This window comes from Dama dama, chromosome 16, assembly GCF_033118175.1.
Source record: "Dama dama isolate Ldn47 chromosome 16, ASM3311817v1, whole genome shotgun sequence".
NCBI lineage: Eukaryota > Metazoa > Chordata > Mammalia > Artiodactyla > Cervidae > Dama > Dama dama.
The window spans coordinates 24,716,514-24,730,182 of NC_083696.1; the positions used below are offsets into that span (position 1 = coordinate 24,716,514).

General features: G+C 40.0%; 1 protein-coding gene across 1 annotated transcript in view; it reads right to left on the reverse strand.

Annotated features, from left to right (window-relative positions):
• Window positions 1–5,185: 5,185 nt before the first annotated feature.
• The window catches only part of AUH (AU RNA binding methylglutaconyl-CoA hydratase), a 188,455-nt gene continuing 179,971 nt past the window's right edge, over window positions 5,186–13,669 (reverse strand). Inside the window, exons 8-10 of the mRNA XM_061163581.1 lie at window positions 10,916–10,966; window positions 9,691–9,738; window positions 5,186–5,823 (exon numbers count right to left, since the gene is read on the reverse strand). Coding sequence (XP_061019564.1) covers window positions 5,746–5,823; window positions 9,691–9,738; window positions 10,916–10,966 — 177 coding nt within the window. The 3' untranslated portion in view covers window positions 5,186–5,745. The remainder of the gene's footprint in view (window positions 5,824–9,690; window positions 9,739–10,915; window positions 10,967–13,669) is intronic.

A 13,669-nucleotide genomic window follows, 5' to 3' on the forward strand; every position in this document is an offset into this window, starting at 1 on the left:
CAGGCAGCCATGTGAAAGCCAACAGGATGAGAGAAAATGGACAATCCGCCCGTCCCAGCCCTCAAAACTGGTACTATAAACATGGCATTCAGGCCTAAGGATGAAAGTGAAATTGGCAGTGGCTCAGTCGTGACTGACATTTTGCAACCCCATGGACTGTAACCCGCCAGGCTCCTCTGTCCACGGAATTCTCGAGGCAAGAATACTGGAATGGGGAGCTATTCTCTTCTCCAGGGGATCTTCCCAACCCAGGGATCAAACCTGGGTCTCCTGCATTGCAGGCAGATTCTTTACTGTTTGGGCCACCAGGGAAGCCTAAGGATACTTTTTCTCAGAATATTAAAAGAACTACTGCTAAGTTATGGATTATCCCAAGGGCCAAAGTAGTTATTAAACACAGACCCACTTAGGCAGTTCACTGCTTTCGGTGCTTCTTTATGACCCAACTCGCTAGTGAGCTGCCTTTGCAGCCACGTATTTCCCATCTCTTCAGCCTGTGTTGAGATTGAAGGGGAGCCATTGGATGACTTCTGGGACAGAGCTGAGTTGGAGCAACTGTCCTCTGCCCCAACCCCTTGCCCACTTTCTTCTTCAACCTCAGTGGCAGGGAGCTGCTTCCAGGCCTGGGAGCAGATCTACACAAGCGAACATTTTTTAATACCCATAGCAAATGAGAGATCACACACTCTACCTGAACTCAGGAGTACCTGAGTTCTCTGTGTGTGGATAAACATAGAACAGAGCAGAAGAGGAGTGTTGGGGGTGGGGACCTGTGTGGCTTTCTCTGGCCCCTGGCAGCCTCGAAGGTTCCAGTTTCACATTGTAGTTCTAAAAAAAAAAAAAAATAGTCACCAGGTTTCCCCAACCTCTTGTTTCCTGGGTGAATGTCCAGGTTCCTGAACATGACCCTGAACTGGGCGTGGTTGTGAGACCCGCCTACCTATTTCAACAGGTCTCTTTTGAAACACACAAAAAAATCAAACATCACCACCACGTCTGTAGATGACCTTACTGATTCCACAGCCCTTTTGCATGGACACACCCAATCTGTCTTTGCAGGGATCACGAACGACTATTGGATTCCTTTATAGGTGAAGAAACAGGCTCAGAGGGAGGAGATGCTTTTACCAAATGGCCTCATCACTGGTTTCAGAAGAGTTGAAACTTGGGTGAAAAACGCCTGTGTGCTTTCCATAAAAGCACAAAGTGAATCTACAAACACCTGAAACTGTGACATTGAGAAGCGAATACAAGACTCGCGGTGGGCCTGACCAGCGCAGAATAGAGCAAGAGACTCATCATTCTTCCCCAGCAGCAGCATGGGGTGCTCTCGACCCACACGCGCTTCTTTCTGATGGGTATTCTTACCAAACATGAGTGCTCAGACTCACTGTCCACAGCTGCCAAGACTGGCTCCATATCCTCCAGGTGTCATGATGAGCTTTGGGGGGCTCTGAATTCAGAATGCCCACTACAGACATAGCTCTGGCTTCAGTTTCTTAAACGATAAAATGACAAACCCATTTCCTAAGGTGTTTAAGTACTGGATGTGACCAGGTAGGCAAAGGGCTTCATTTTGAGACGCTGAGCAGGCATCACTGTAACCATCACACTGTCTGCCCCTGTCTTCTGATCCCTCAATACGCACACTTAGTGTCTCGCCAAGTCACAAGAAAACTAGAACCACTTTGGGCAAAGGTTGACACACATCTATTGGTAGTCTTTGGTTGTGCTGTTCAGATGTTTTCAGGCTTAACAGAAATGACAAGTCAACAGTCTCAGGTTCAGTCCCGGACTCCAGCACCCGTCATCAAACTGTGCTCGCTTCCTGCTCTGGATCCCAGGAATAACCAGCACCTCTCCTTTCCTGGATGCTCTGAAGAGTAAACAACTGCACATGGACACACCTGGAGGTATTTAGGCTTCCTAAGTTGTAGTCATCATCATCATAACAATACCCAGCTCTAATTCTCTTGTCGCCGGTACATTAATATCTTCAATGATATTGTCAAACTGTTCCCTTGAATCCAAACATGTAATACTGTGTATTCTATACTTCAAAATGGGATTGACACCCTGGTGGCTATGAGCTCACTTTGCTGGTCCCAGGGAACTGCCAGCTCACTGTAGAAGGGTCACCTTCCAACTTTGAAGCTGGTGCTCCATGGATGAATGTTACAAAGGCTGGCCCTGACCACATGAGAGGTGTGTGTCTTCGTGGGTCCTTGGGGTCTTTTATTCTCCCCTTCAGGTACCCAGCTCTCTCGTATTACCCTGGGGTTTGGTTTGAAAAACAAACATTGTGCACCAAACTGTTTGATGATTAGGAGCCAGCCCTCTGAGGGGTAGCTGAGTTTTGGGATGTTCCCCAAAAGACATCTGAAACTGAGTTTTCAGGGCTTGAGATCCACAAATATTTTGAGCAGTGTTTCAGCCTCCTACCTGCCAAAATATCCCCAACCACATTTCACAATCTATAACCTGTTTCCTCAACACAGAAGAACAGCTCTTCATTTTATCAAAATATTATCAAGTAACTTTGAAATGCTGTTATTTTGTGTGTGTGTGTGATGCATGTACAAGTCCTGTTTAAATATGAGAAAATTTCTATTGTCTTCTGATAAAATCCAATAAATGTCAACACACACATTAGTTGATATTTAACTAGGTGAGTAGACAAACAATAACAGAAGGATTAAACATTTAAAATGTTTGCCTACCTGTCAGGATTTTTGGACCCCAAATAAAAACAAATGTAGGGTCTCCCTTAACTAGAAGATGGAGTTGAGATCAAGTGAGGAAATGGGCCAGTGGGTAGCCAGCTATGAGTCCATTTGAAAAACAAGCATTTTCTGTAATTATGCTATCCACAAAATGACACCCAATTACTCTAGCCCGTATCCAGAGCACTATTCTATGTACTGTCAGAAAAGTTAACACTGTATGACAAGCCAATTTTTTTGACAGCCAGAAGGGGAAAAAAAGGCACTGGAAAGCCAGGTGTTTTTTATTGAAAACAACACAAACTTGAAATGACCCTTTAAATCACAGAAAATGAGTCACAGGAAATCCGAGTCCTCTCTCAGCCGTGATTATAAGTCCTCTCTTGACTCAGAACCTCTGTAACTTGGATACCTCTTTTCCTTCCAGAGATAAGTTATAAATTAACCAGCACTACGTTACCTCAAGACTAGTAGGTCTCCTGCTCTGAGATAACACGAAATGTTTTTGCCCTGAATTGTAAATGTGCCTGGTTAATCATCCTCCCTCTCTCTCAGTCGCCTTTAACTCCATCTGAATGTATGGCTACATCCACTGCATTTCCGGCTTGCTGCGTCGACTTGACGTGATTTCAGTTTAAGGACTTGAAAACACTCTACATTCTGGAGGAAAACAAAAGAAGTCGGGGCTCATCTGTCAGAGCAGGTGCTCCCTCTGGAAAAAGCAGCTCTCCCACCTTCCCCGACAGCCAGCCACTGGACCTCAACCTGGGTGGAGTGTTAGGACCACGCCCCAGCAAGACTGCTCTGCTAAAGGGAAAACCAAGAGAGATAAAAATGGCTGTAGAGACAGCTGAGCAGACACATGGAAGTTAACTACAGAAGAATGTCTTTGCTTTCAGATATACTCCAGTGACTTAATCAGAACTTGTTAGATTAAATGGTGTTCAATCAGCAGACTACAAATCTAAGACAGGAGAGACAAGTCACTCAGCACACTCAATTTTCCCCATGAACATAATTATTTCCTATTCAGAAAGGAAGTGGCCTTTGAACATGTCATGGACAGAGAAAAATGGTCCTGAAACCTTTCAGTTTAGTTCAGTTGCTCAGTCGTGTCTGACTCTTTGCGACCCCATGGACTGCAGCATGCCAGGCCTCCCTGTCCAACTCCAACTCCCAGAATTTACTCAAACTCATGACCACTGAGTCGGTGATGCCTTTAAAGGACCACGAAAACAAGGACCAGCACTTTATTTGCAAATTATCTTGTAGGAAATGAATGGTACAACTTTGTCAGCAAAGTGTACACACCAGCAGATACAATCACCAGAGCCGAATGTGAATTTTAATAAACTTTCATACAACGCTGATCAGTCAGCAAATGTCACGGTCTGCACCGTGTCAGTGGCCAAGGCGACAAAGGGCACAGGGCTGCCCGTAGCGCACGGGTGTGAACAGTAAGCAGGCCTGCCTCTTGGCAAGGTCACCATCAGCCGAGGATAAGTTCACGCTTCTCTCTCTCAAGGATTTTAGAGTCGAGACTGAGAGTTCAGTTTCTCGAATTAAAAGCTAAGTTTCGATGATTTCAAAAATTCCAAGTCTATATTTGCTTTCCAAGAACGAAGTAGCTGTGGTGAGAATGGAAATGCATGAGACAGGCAGTCCCCCACGTGCTGTAGTGAACTGTAGTGTAGTGAACTGTAGTGTAGTGTAGTGAACTTGACTTCACCACAATGAAGCACAGCTGCAGTGTCTGGGGACAGTGGGGCACCCCAAAGCTGACAAGTAACAGGAGCGGGTGGGTCCCAGAAAAGGGAGGCTTTGCCGGTGCTGCTGGACTCAGCCCGGGATGCAGCCCCAGAAAGCAGTGAGGTTTGATAAAAAGAATACAAAATAAAGCTAGCTCAGATTCATTCAGGGAGTGTACTGTTCGTCTCCCTTTTGCTGAATTACGTAGCTAATTCCCACACACTTCCTATCTGCCCCCCAGGCAAAGCCATATAAACTCACATGACCCCGGAGCCCCTGCATCTCTAGGTGCTTACCTGGACAGGGTTAGAAAGGTATGATGGTTGTTAGGTGGGGGATAAAGGGTTGCTGTGTTCACCTTCTTTCCTTACTGAAATCAGGTGCAAAGAGCTAAGGAGAATGAAGCAAAGAGCAAGCCCTGCTTCACCCTTAATCCAGGACCAAGGCACTTCACTGGGCCAGCCTTGGTACACCATTTTACTTCTGGGTTAGGCCAGGGAGCCAGGCCACTGGCTAGTAGGGCTTCGAGGTTGTTCCAGGCCTTCAGTTGGCTGTACAAGGCCTTTGGCCCCAATCTCTGACTGGATTAATTCTCCATCATCCACACTGTATTCTAAGACTGACTACATAAAGAGGTCACCTGATAGAATCAGCAATGGACAGGGGGATTCTTCTAAAATCCAACATGCAATGACTTACTCAATACAAAAAGAATGGGGTAAGAGAAAAATTTCCAGGTTTTCTTTTCACTAATTTTATTCATATTTGGTAATTTTCACTCAGAATCCTATCAACTCCTTTTTCAGTGTGAGATGTAAGTCTGTAGGTCCATAATATACAATCCCTTAGAAACTTTATTTGGTATAACTTCACATTTTTGGTGTATAGAAATAAAATTTATTTTTATACTATAGCACAGGAGACATACAATCAATATTTTTTTCCTAGAGTGTATAATATATAAATTATTCACATTAAAAAAATTCAGAACAGAAAGCCTCATATGCAGGAGGTATTTAAAAATGTATACCTAATTTTGAATTGGTGTTTTTGACAGTATACACAGCTAGCTTTACAAATCTGAATGAGTATGATGATACATATTTGAACAAAGTACGCATATGGGCCCACTCCAGATACTTAAATCAGTACACAGATAACTCGTTCTTCACTTTGGTCACTGCAATTCCAGGTGCTGAGGCATACGTGGATCTGAAAGGTACTTTCAGGAGTATTATTTCTTACACTGGCATTTTAAAGATTTGTGTTTCTTCTATTCTCCTTTATAGCGAGGGGTCCTTTTCTCTTTAAAAGCAAGAAGACCTTCAAGTCTGTCTTTTGTTGGAATGGTCTAAGAGAAGCAAAACAGTATGTTATCTGTGCCCAAAATGAGAAACAACTATAAAAGTTTAATGAGCTTTATCTAAGGAAACTAATTAGAAGACAATCTAAAATTGTAAAATCATCTAAAAAATTTAAATTACGTGAACAAATTTATCATTCTAACTCCAATATACTTTTTTCTTCCATTTTATTAAACATACTTCAATACAATTAAGAGTTTATTTTTTAGACAATTTTAGGTCTACTAAAAACCTAAGCAGAAAGTTCAGAGTTCCCATATACTCCCCTCAAGCCCCTCATTGTTCCCCCTATTATTAACATCCTTTATTAATGTGGTATATTTGTTATGACTAATGAGCCTATACTGACACAATATTATTAACCAGTCCATAGTAACATTAGGGATATTCTATGGGTTTTGACGAACACATAATGTCATGTATCTGCCATTAATTACAGCATCACAGAAAACAAGTTCACTGGCTACACATCCCTAATGCTCTATCTAGTCATCCCTGACTACCCTCCCCCCGCCCCATGTCTTTTCCAGAAGGTCACATAGTTGGGAGTGATATAGTATGGACTTTTAAGATTAAAATTCATTATTTAGCAATATGTATTTAAGGTTCCTTCTTGTCTTTTCCTGGCAGAGTAGCTCATTTCCTTTCACTGCTGAGTAACAAAGACCCCACTGAATGGATATATTAATACCACAGCTTTTATCCATTCACCTACTGAAAGTCATCGTGGTTGTTTCTAAGCTTTACAAAACTTAGGAATAGCAGCTTTATAAAGCTGCTGTAATAAACACCACTCTGTAGCTTTTGTGTGGACACAGGTTTTCAACTCACTTGGGTAAATGCAAAATTGCATGATCACTAGGTCATGTGGTAAAATTATATAAGAAATGGCTAAACTGTGAAATCCTGTCTTATGTGCATTTCTTAACGTCATATGATGTGGACCATATTTACTTATGCTTATCTGCCTTCTGTATACCTATTTTGGTGAGGTATCTCTTCAGATCTTATACCTTCTTTTTTTTAAAATTATTTATTTATTTTACTTCACAACATTGTATTGGTTTCTGCCATACATTGACTTGAATCCACCATGGGTGTACTATTTCTTACTATAAAAGCTATTTGAGTTTTGAAAGTTCTTTTTACATCTTGGATATAAGTCCTTTATCAGATATGTTTTGCAAATTATTTTTTCCAGTCTATGGCTTATCTTTCCATTCTCTTCAAAGTGTCTTTTGCAGAGTAGTAAGTTAATCTTAATACACACAAATTTTTTTTCTTTCATGAATTACACTTTTGGCGTTATATCTAAAAAGCCATTGCTAAACTTGAGGTCACCTAGAATTTCTACTATGCTAACTTCAAGAAGTTTTATAGCTTTTAGTTTTACATTTAAAAATAAGTCTATAGCTCATTTTCAGTTAATTTTTGTAAAAGGTATAAGGTCAATGTCTAGATTCTTTTTGTTTTTGGTAGTTGAATGTCCGCATGCTTTTAGTACTATTGATTTTCAAGATGACTGTTCTTCATTGAATTGCCTTTGCTTGTTTGTCAAAGATCAGCTGCCTGTATTTGTATGAATCTATTCCTGAGTTCCCTATTCTGTTTCATTAGCCTGTCTGTCTTTATTTTTGCCAGAACCACACTTTCTTGATGACTGCAGCTTTACTCTAAGTCTTAAAGATGAGTAGTGTCATTCCTCCAACCCTGTTCCTTACTAGTGTGGTGGCTAACCTGTGTCTCTGCACTTCCCATACAAACTCTAGAACTGGTTTGCCAGCATTAAGAAAATAACTTTCTGGCATTTTTATTGGGATTGCACTACACATATGATCAAGTTGGGAAGAAGTGATATCTTAAAATATTGAGTCTTGCTACCCATGAATATGAGCTATCTATTTATTTAAATAGTGATTTCTTTCACCAGAGTTCCTTCTTTAGCTTGGATTATATTGATTTCTGAGTGCTGAACCAGCCTTGCATATCTGAGGAAAAAATATTATTTGGTTGTACCACATAATTCTTTTTATAGACTGCTGAACTTAGTTTGCTATTATTTTGCTGAGAATTTCTATATCTATATTCATGAGAGAGAGTGGTTTACAATTTTCATTTCTTGTAATATCTTTAGTTTTGTTTATGAGGATAAGACAGTCCTCAGGCTTCCTAGATGGCACTGGTGGTAAAGAACCCATTTGCCAATGCAGGAGACGTAAGAGATGCAGGTTTGATCCCTGGGTTCAGATCTCCTGGAGGAGGGCATGACAACCCACTCCAGGATTCGTGCATGGAGAATCCCATGGACAGAGGAGCCTGGCAGGCTACAGTCTGCAGGGTTGCAGAGAGCCAGACACGACTCAAGTGCCAGCGCGCACACACACGCTGTCCTGATGGAATAAGCTAGGAAATGTTCCCCCTGCTTCTATTTTCTGGAAAAGACTGTAGGTAATTGGTATAATTTCCTCATTAAATGTTTGGTAGAATTCACCAGTGAAAAATATCTGGGCCTGGTGCTATTTCAGAAGCTTATTAATTATTGATTTAATCTGTATAAAAAACAGGACTATAAAGAGTATCTGTTTTTCCTTGTATGAATTTTGGTATATTTTGTCTTTCAAGGAATTGGTCTATTTCATCTTAAGTTATCAGATTTGTGGCCATACATAGTTCACAGTATTCTTTTATCCTTTCAATGTCAACAAGATCAGTAATAATAACCTTTCTTGCATTTCTAATAAGCTGATTTCAGAACTTTCTTTTCTAATATACACATTTAATGCTATAAATTTCTCTCCAAACATTATTTTTGATGTATTCCCACAAATTTTGATAAGCGATATTTTCATTTTGATTTAGCTCAAAATATATCTTAATTCCTCTTGAAACTTTTTCTTTGACGTATGTCATTTAAAAGCACCCTGTTCAGTCTTATTGAAAAGATGAAATCTCACCATTAATAGGTAGGCTTCTATCTATCTTTCTGCTACTGAGTTTTAGTTTAATTCCCTTGTGGTCTGACAGACTACTTTGTATGTTTCCTGTGCCTTTACATTTGATAAGGTGTGGCCAAATATGCTTTTAAAATTTTTCTTCAGACTCTGAGGTTGTCCATTTCTAAGAGGTTTGTAATTTAGTTCACTCATGGCATGCATTCATCAATGACAGGTGGCAATTTATATATACTGAACACAGTTAGCACTCTAGCTCTTGCTTCTAATTCATGACTCTGCCATGCTTAAAAGGGAGCTAACACAGTTTCCAATTCTCAGAAAAGGTGGAACAAAACTCTTGTGCCACTTTACATGCCCTAAAACAAAATATTATCTTTCATTTAAAAAAGGATGGAAGAAAGGGAGGAAGGAAGATTTGTTCCTCTACAAAAAGCCCTATTAATTTGTGTATAAAAAAGAAAACTGTATGTAATTGAATTACTAAACTTTCAGTGGGTAGGAGAAAAGGTTCAGAACATCAGGAAAAGTCAATGAGTCTCAAACTCTGATGTTCCCGAGAGGCACATGGTCACAGCTGCCTTTCTCCCATCTCTCTGGTCTGGAGTGAGGGTTCAAACCACACCCAGAAAACACAACAGGAGCCAAAGAGACATCTACAGAACAAATGCTACTAACAACTATTCCAAAGGTTTTCTAAATTATGTAGACAGGAGTCATCACTAAGTGAAACAGAATTAGTCACAAGAGCTGGTGATAGTTAAAGAGAAGAAACAAACAATTTCAACCCATTTGTATGATTTTGTAATAGGCGTGATTCGAATCTGCTCATGATATATAATTTAGTTGACTTATACAGAAGGTAAGGGGTATCTGCATTGAATTAGAGATTTTATCACATACCTGAGCATAACATGCTTCTTCTATGGCTAATCCTGTTACTAAATCGACCTGATAATAAAAATATAATTCATTTTAGCAAGAATTACTTTTTAAAAATATGGTATATCAATATAAATTCAAATTTAACAACCTTATTCCAAAAGAACAGAACTCTTTGATGTAATATAGCAAATCAGAAGTATGACCAGCACGAGAAACTTAGTTTGCCTGGGTTCAAATTCTGACTCTACTTCATGCGAGCTGTGTAACCTTGCTTACAGAGGTTACTGAACCTCTTTTGCCTCAGAGAGGTGCATCTGAACAAGTAGCTAATTATAGTACCTACCAAATGGGGTTGTTGGAAGATCAAATGAGTTAATCTAGGTGAAGTCTTTATAAAGTACATAAGATATATCTATATATTGCCTGGCAGCTCAGATAGCAAAGAATTTGCCTGCAATGAAGGAGACCCGGGTTCAATCCCTGGGTCAGAAATATCCCCTGGAGAAGGGAAAGAATTTTTAAAACCCAATCAAATGCCTTAAATATTTTTTTAAACGTATTTACTGCTAACAAATTCAACCTTGTTTTACTGCTATGAAGCCCAGGAAAATATAGAACTTCTGGGTCTGTAAGGAAGAAGTATCTTTCTTCAAAATTCCTATAATTTACCTAAAATACAACTGCTATAATGCAAAGCCCAAAGTAAATGGGTGCCTGCATGGATCCCTTGGCCTGCTTACCTCTCCCCTGTCCTGGGGCCTCTGCTCCTTTGGACTACATCTCCAGAGTAACCCCAGGGCTCCCTACAGGGTTTGCATGTGTCTCACTGAAGAAAGCACATGGAGAAGTTAAAGATGGTCTCCATGCTTAGCAGGAGCTTTGCAACAGGAAGTTCTCCTTAGAAAAAAAATGGTTTTTTGTAATATGATACTGGTGCTGAGAATACATAGAATACTCTTTTGTTTTGGTTTTCTATGAACTACTAGCCAATAAGTCTATTAACTCAATGGCAAAAATAATAAGCATGTCATACGCTGCAGGGTATAAGTGAAATTACTGGATTCTGTGATTATGATACTGAATCAACTACAGCTATAAGCAGAATGAAATCACTGATGTAGCTAAAAAACACCTCAGTAGCTTTCAGTAATCACAGCAGTAAATATTTTAGAATATTAAAAAATAATGGTTCATTTAAATTAATCTCTACTACCTATTCCAACAAAAAGCTTAGGAAACTCACCTCCATTCCTTGATTAATTGCTAATTTTGCCACTCTCATTGCAACAGGTCCCTAAAATTCAAACAAAACATATTTTAACTATTATTTATGCAAATCATGTTGTACATCTCAGTCAATTTCAGGAAATCCCTTTGGTGGATCCATAGCATAGAAGCAACAATGGCTGTAAGATAACTGACGGAAAATTCATTTTAGGAGATTTGCAAGGCCTTTGGGCTTCCCTGATGGCTCAGAAAGTAAAGAATCACGTGCAATGCAGGAAATGCAGGAGATGCAGTTTTAATCACTGGGCTGGGGACATCTTCCACAGGAAGGAACAGCAACCTACTCCAGTATTCTTGCCTGAAAAATCCCATGGCTACAGCCCAAATGGCCACAAAGAGTCGGACACAACTGAGCGACTAAGCACGCATGCAAGGCTTTTAACTATTAATAAACCATAATTCTAACAAACTACTGCACCACCATGGGACGCAGAGCCCACAGTATGCTGCAGCACAGCACACTAGATGCTCGGAGGTTGGCAGGTGGCATGTGTCCAATAGAGGGCTTTCCACTGTTCAGCAAATCTCCCTACAAGTTAAGTAGGAAAGAGAAAAGGAGGTAAGAGTGTTTGGCACAATTAACATACCCATCAGTGGTTTGACAGAAGCTTGGGCTATATATTGTCACCCTGATTATTTAATTTATATGCAGAGTACATCATGTGAAATGCCAGGTTGGATGAAGCACAAGCTGGAATCAAGACTGATGGAAGAAAGATCAATAACCTCTGATAATGCAGATGACATCACCCTTATGGCGAAAAGTGAAGAGAAACTAAAGAGACTCTTGATGAAAGTGAAGGAGGAGAAAGTGAAAGAGTGAAAGTTTAAGCTGGTTTAAACCTCAACATTCAGAAAACTGAGATCATGGCATCTGGTCCCATTCCTTCATGGCAAATAGACGGGGAAACAATGGAAACAGTGACAGACTTAATTTTCTTGGGCTCCAAAATCACTGCAGATGGTGACTGTAGCCATGAAATTAAAAGACGCTTGCTCCTTGGAAGAAAAGCTATGACCAACCTAGACAGCATATTAAAAAGCAGAGACATTACGTTGCCAACAAAGGTCCATCTAGTTAAAGTTATGGTTTTTCCTGTAGTCATGTATGGATGTGAGAGTTGGACTATAAAGAAAGCTGAGTGCAGAAGAATTGATGCTTTTGAAATGGTGTTTGAGAAGACTCTTGAGAGTCCCTTGGACTGCAAGGAGATCAAACCAGTCAACCCTAAAGCAAATCAGTCCTGAATATTCATTGGAAGGACTGATGCTGAAGCTGAAGCTCCAATACTTTGGCCATCTGATGCAAAGAACTGACTTACTGGAAAAGACCCTGATGCTGGGAAAGACTGAAGGCAGGAGGAGAAGGGGACGACAGATGAGATGGTTGGATGGCATCACTGACTCGATGGACATGAGTTTGAGTCAGCTCCAGGAGTTGGTGGTGGACAGGGAAGTCTGGCATGCTGCAGTCCATGGGGTTGCAATGAGTTGGACATGACTAGAGACTGAACTGAACTGAACTGGGCTGGAGGTGAGGCTGACGCTCTTGATTAACATGGAAATTCAGATAGCATCTGTTGGCTCACTTCGGCAGCACATATACAGATAGCATCTGTTTTAGGTAGTGGATCTGTATCGTTCTTCCCTGGGCATCAATAATTAATCACAATGATGATGTACTAGTAAAGACATGTCCTCCAGGCAGTACTCCCACATTACACAAAAGCTTCAAGTCCAAATGAGTCCTTTAGAATGTGTGAGGGTCAAAACTGAGAGTCCTCTGTGAGAAGGTTTTATCTTAGAAAACCACAATCCTCCAGATGGAATTTATTTGATCATATTTAAAATTCCTGAAAATTGTTATGAGTGATGAATTAGAATTCAATGGTATAGTTTAAAGCATCTTTTGAATTAAAATGCAAGAGGTTCTAAATAAGAGGCACAATAAAGGACTCCAGTAAGTGCATAAATGTATGATGGCATGTTTTTTTTTTGGTTATCAGTTTTAACCTACCTAAATTTTCTTCCTAAATCACATGCTGAAAAATTTTAAGACCCTGCAAGTCTTAGGCAGTATCTTAGTTAGGCAAGTATCTTAGTTAGAATTCTTCCAAATGTAATTTGTATGTACTAGTTTTTTTTAAGATCAACAATTCACTAAAAAACAAAATAAAACAAAACAAAACAGAGTACTCCTCTCAATGAGAATTTTATCCTGTCACTTTTATCACCAGCTGACCCAGACAAATGCTGGCCAGACTTCCATATGCACACAAGTCCCCAGGTCCCTTGTTAAAATGGTGAGACTGATTCAGGGTCGGGGATGGGCCGTGCTCCCAGGGGATGCCTGGACTGCTGGTCCACAGACCACACTTTGGGCAGCAAGGTTTAGGAAACTGGAGAAATAGGAAAATGAAAACACTATTAGATATAACGCTTATTCAATTAGCTTCTTTTTTAAAATATGAAACCAGTGCCTCTTCTATATATACAAACTATTTTTTTCCTCAGAAAAACAGAAGTAGATACACACAAATACAGAAATCACGCAGAAATCCTAATTGTTTAAAAGTTTCCTAATTACTTAGAGACTAATCATGTAGTAACAAGATCTTTAAAAATAAAAGTTATTCCACCTCAAATTCTGTGTGCATATAGTTTCACAGTTACACATTTTCCGAAGTCATCTGACATCTCCCTTCAGCTA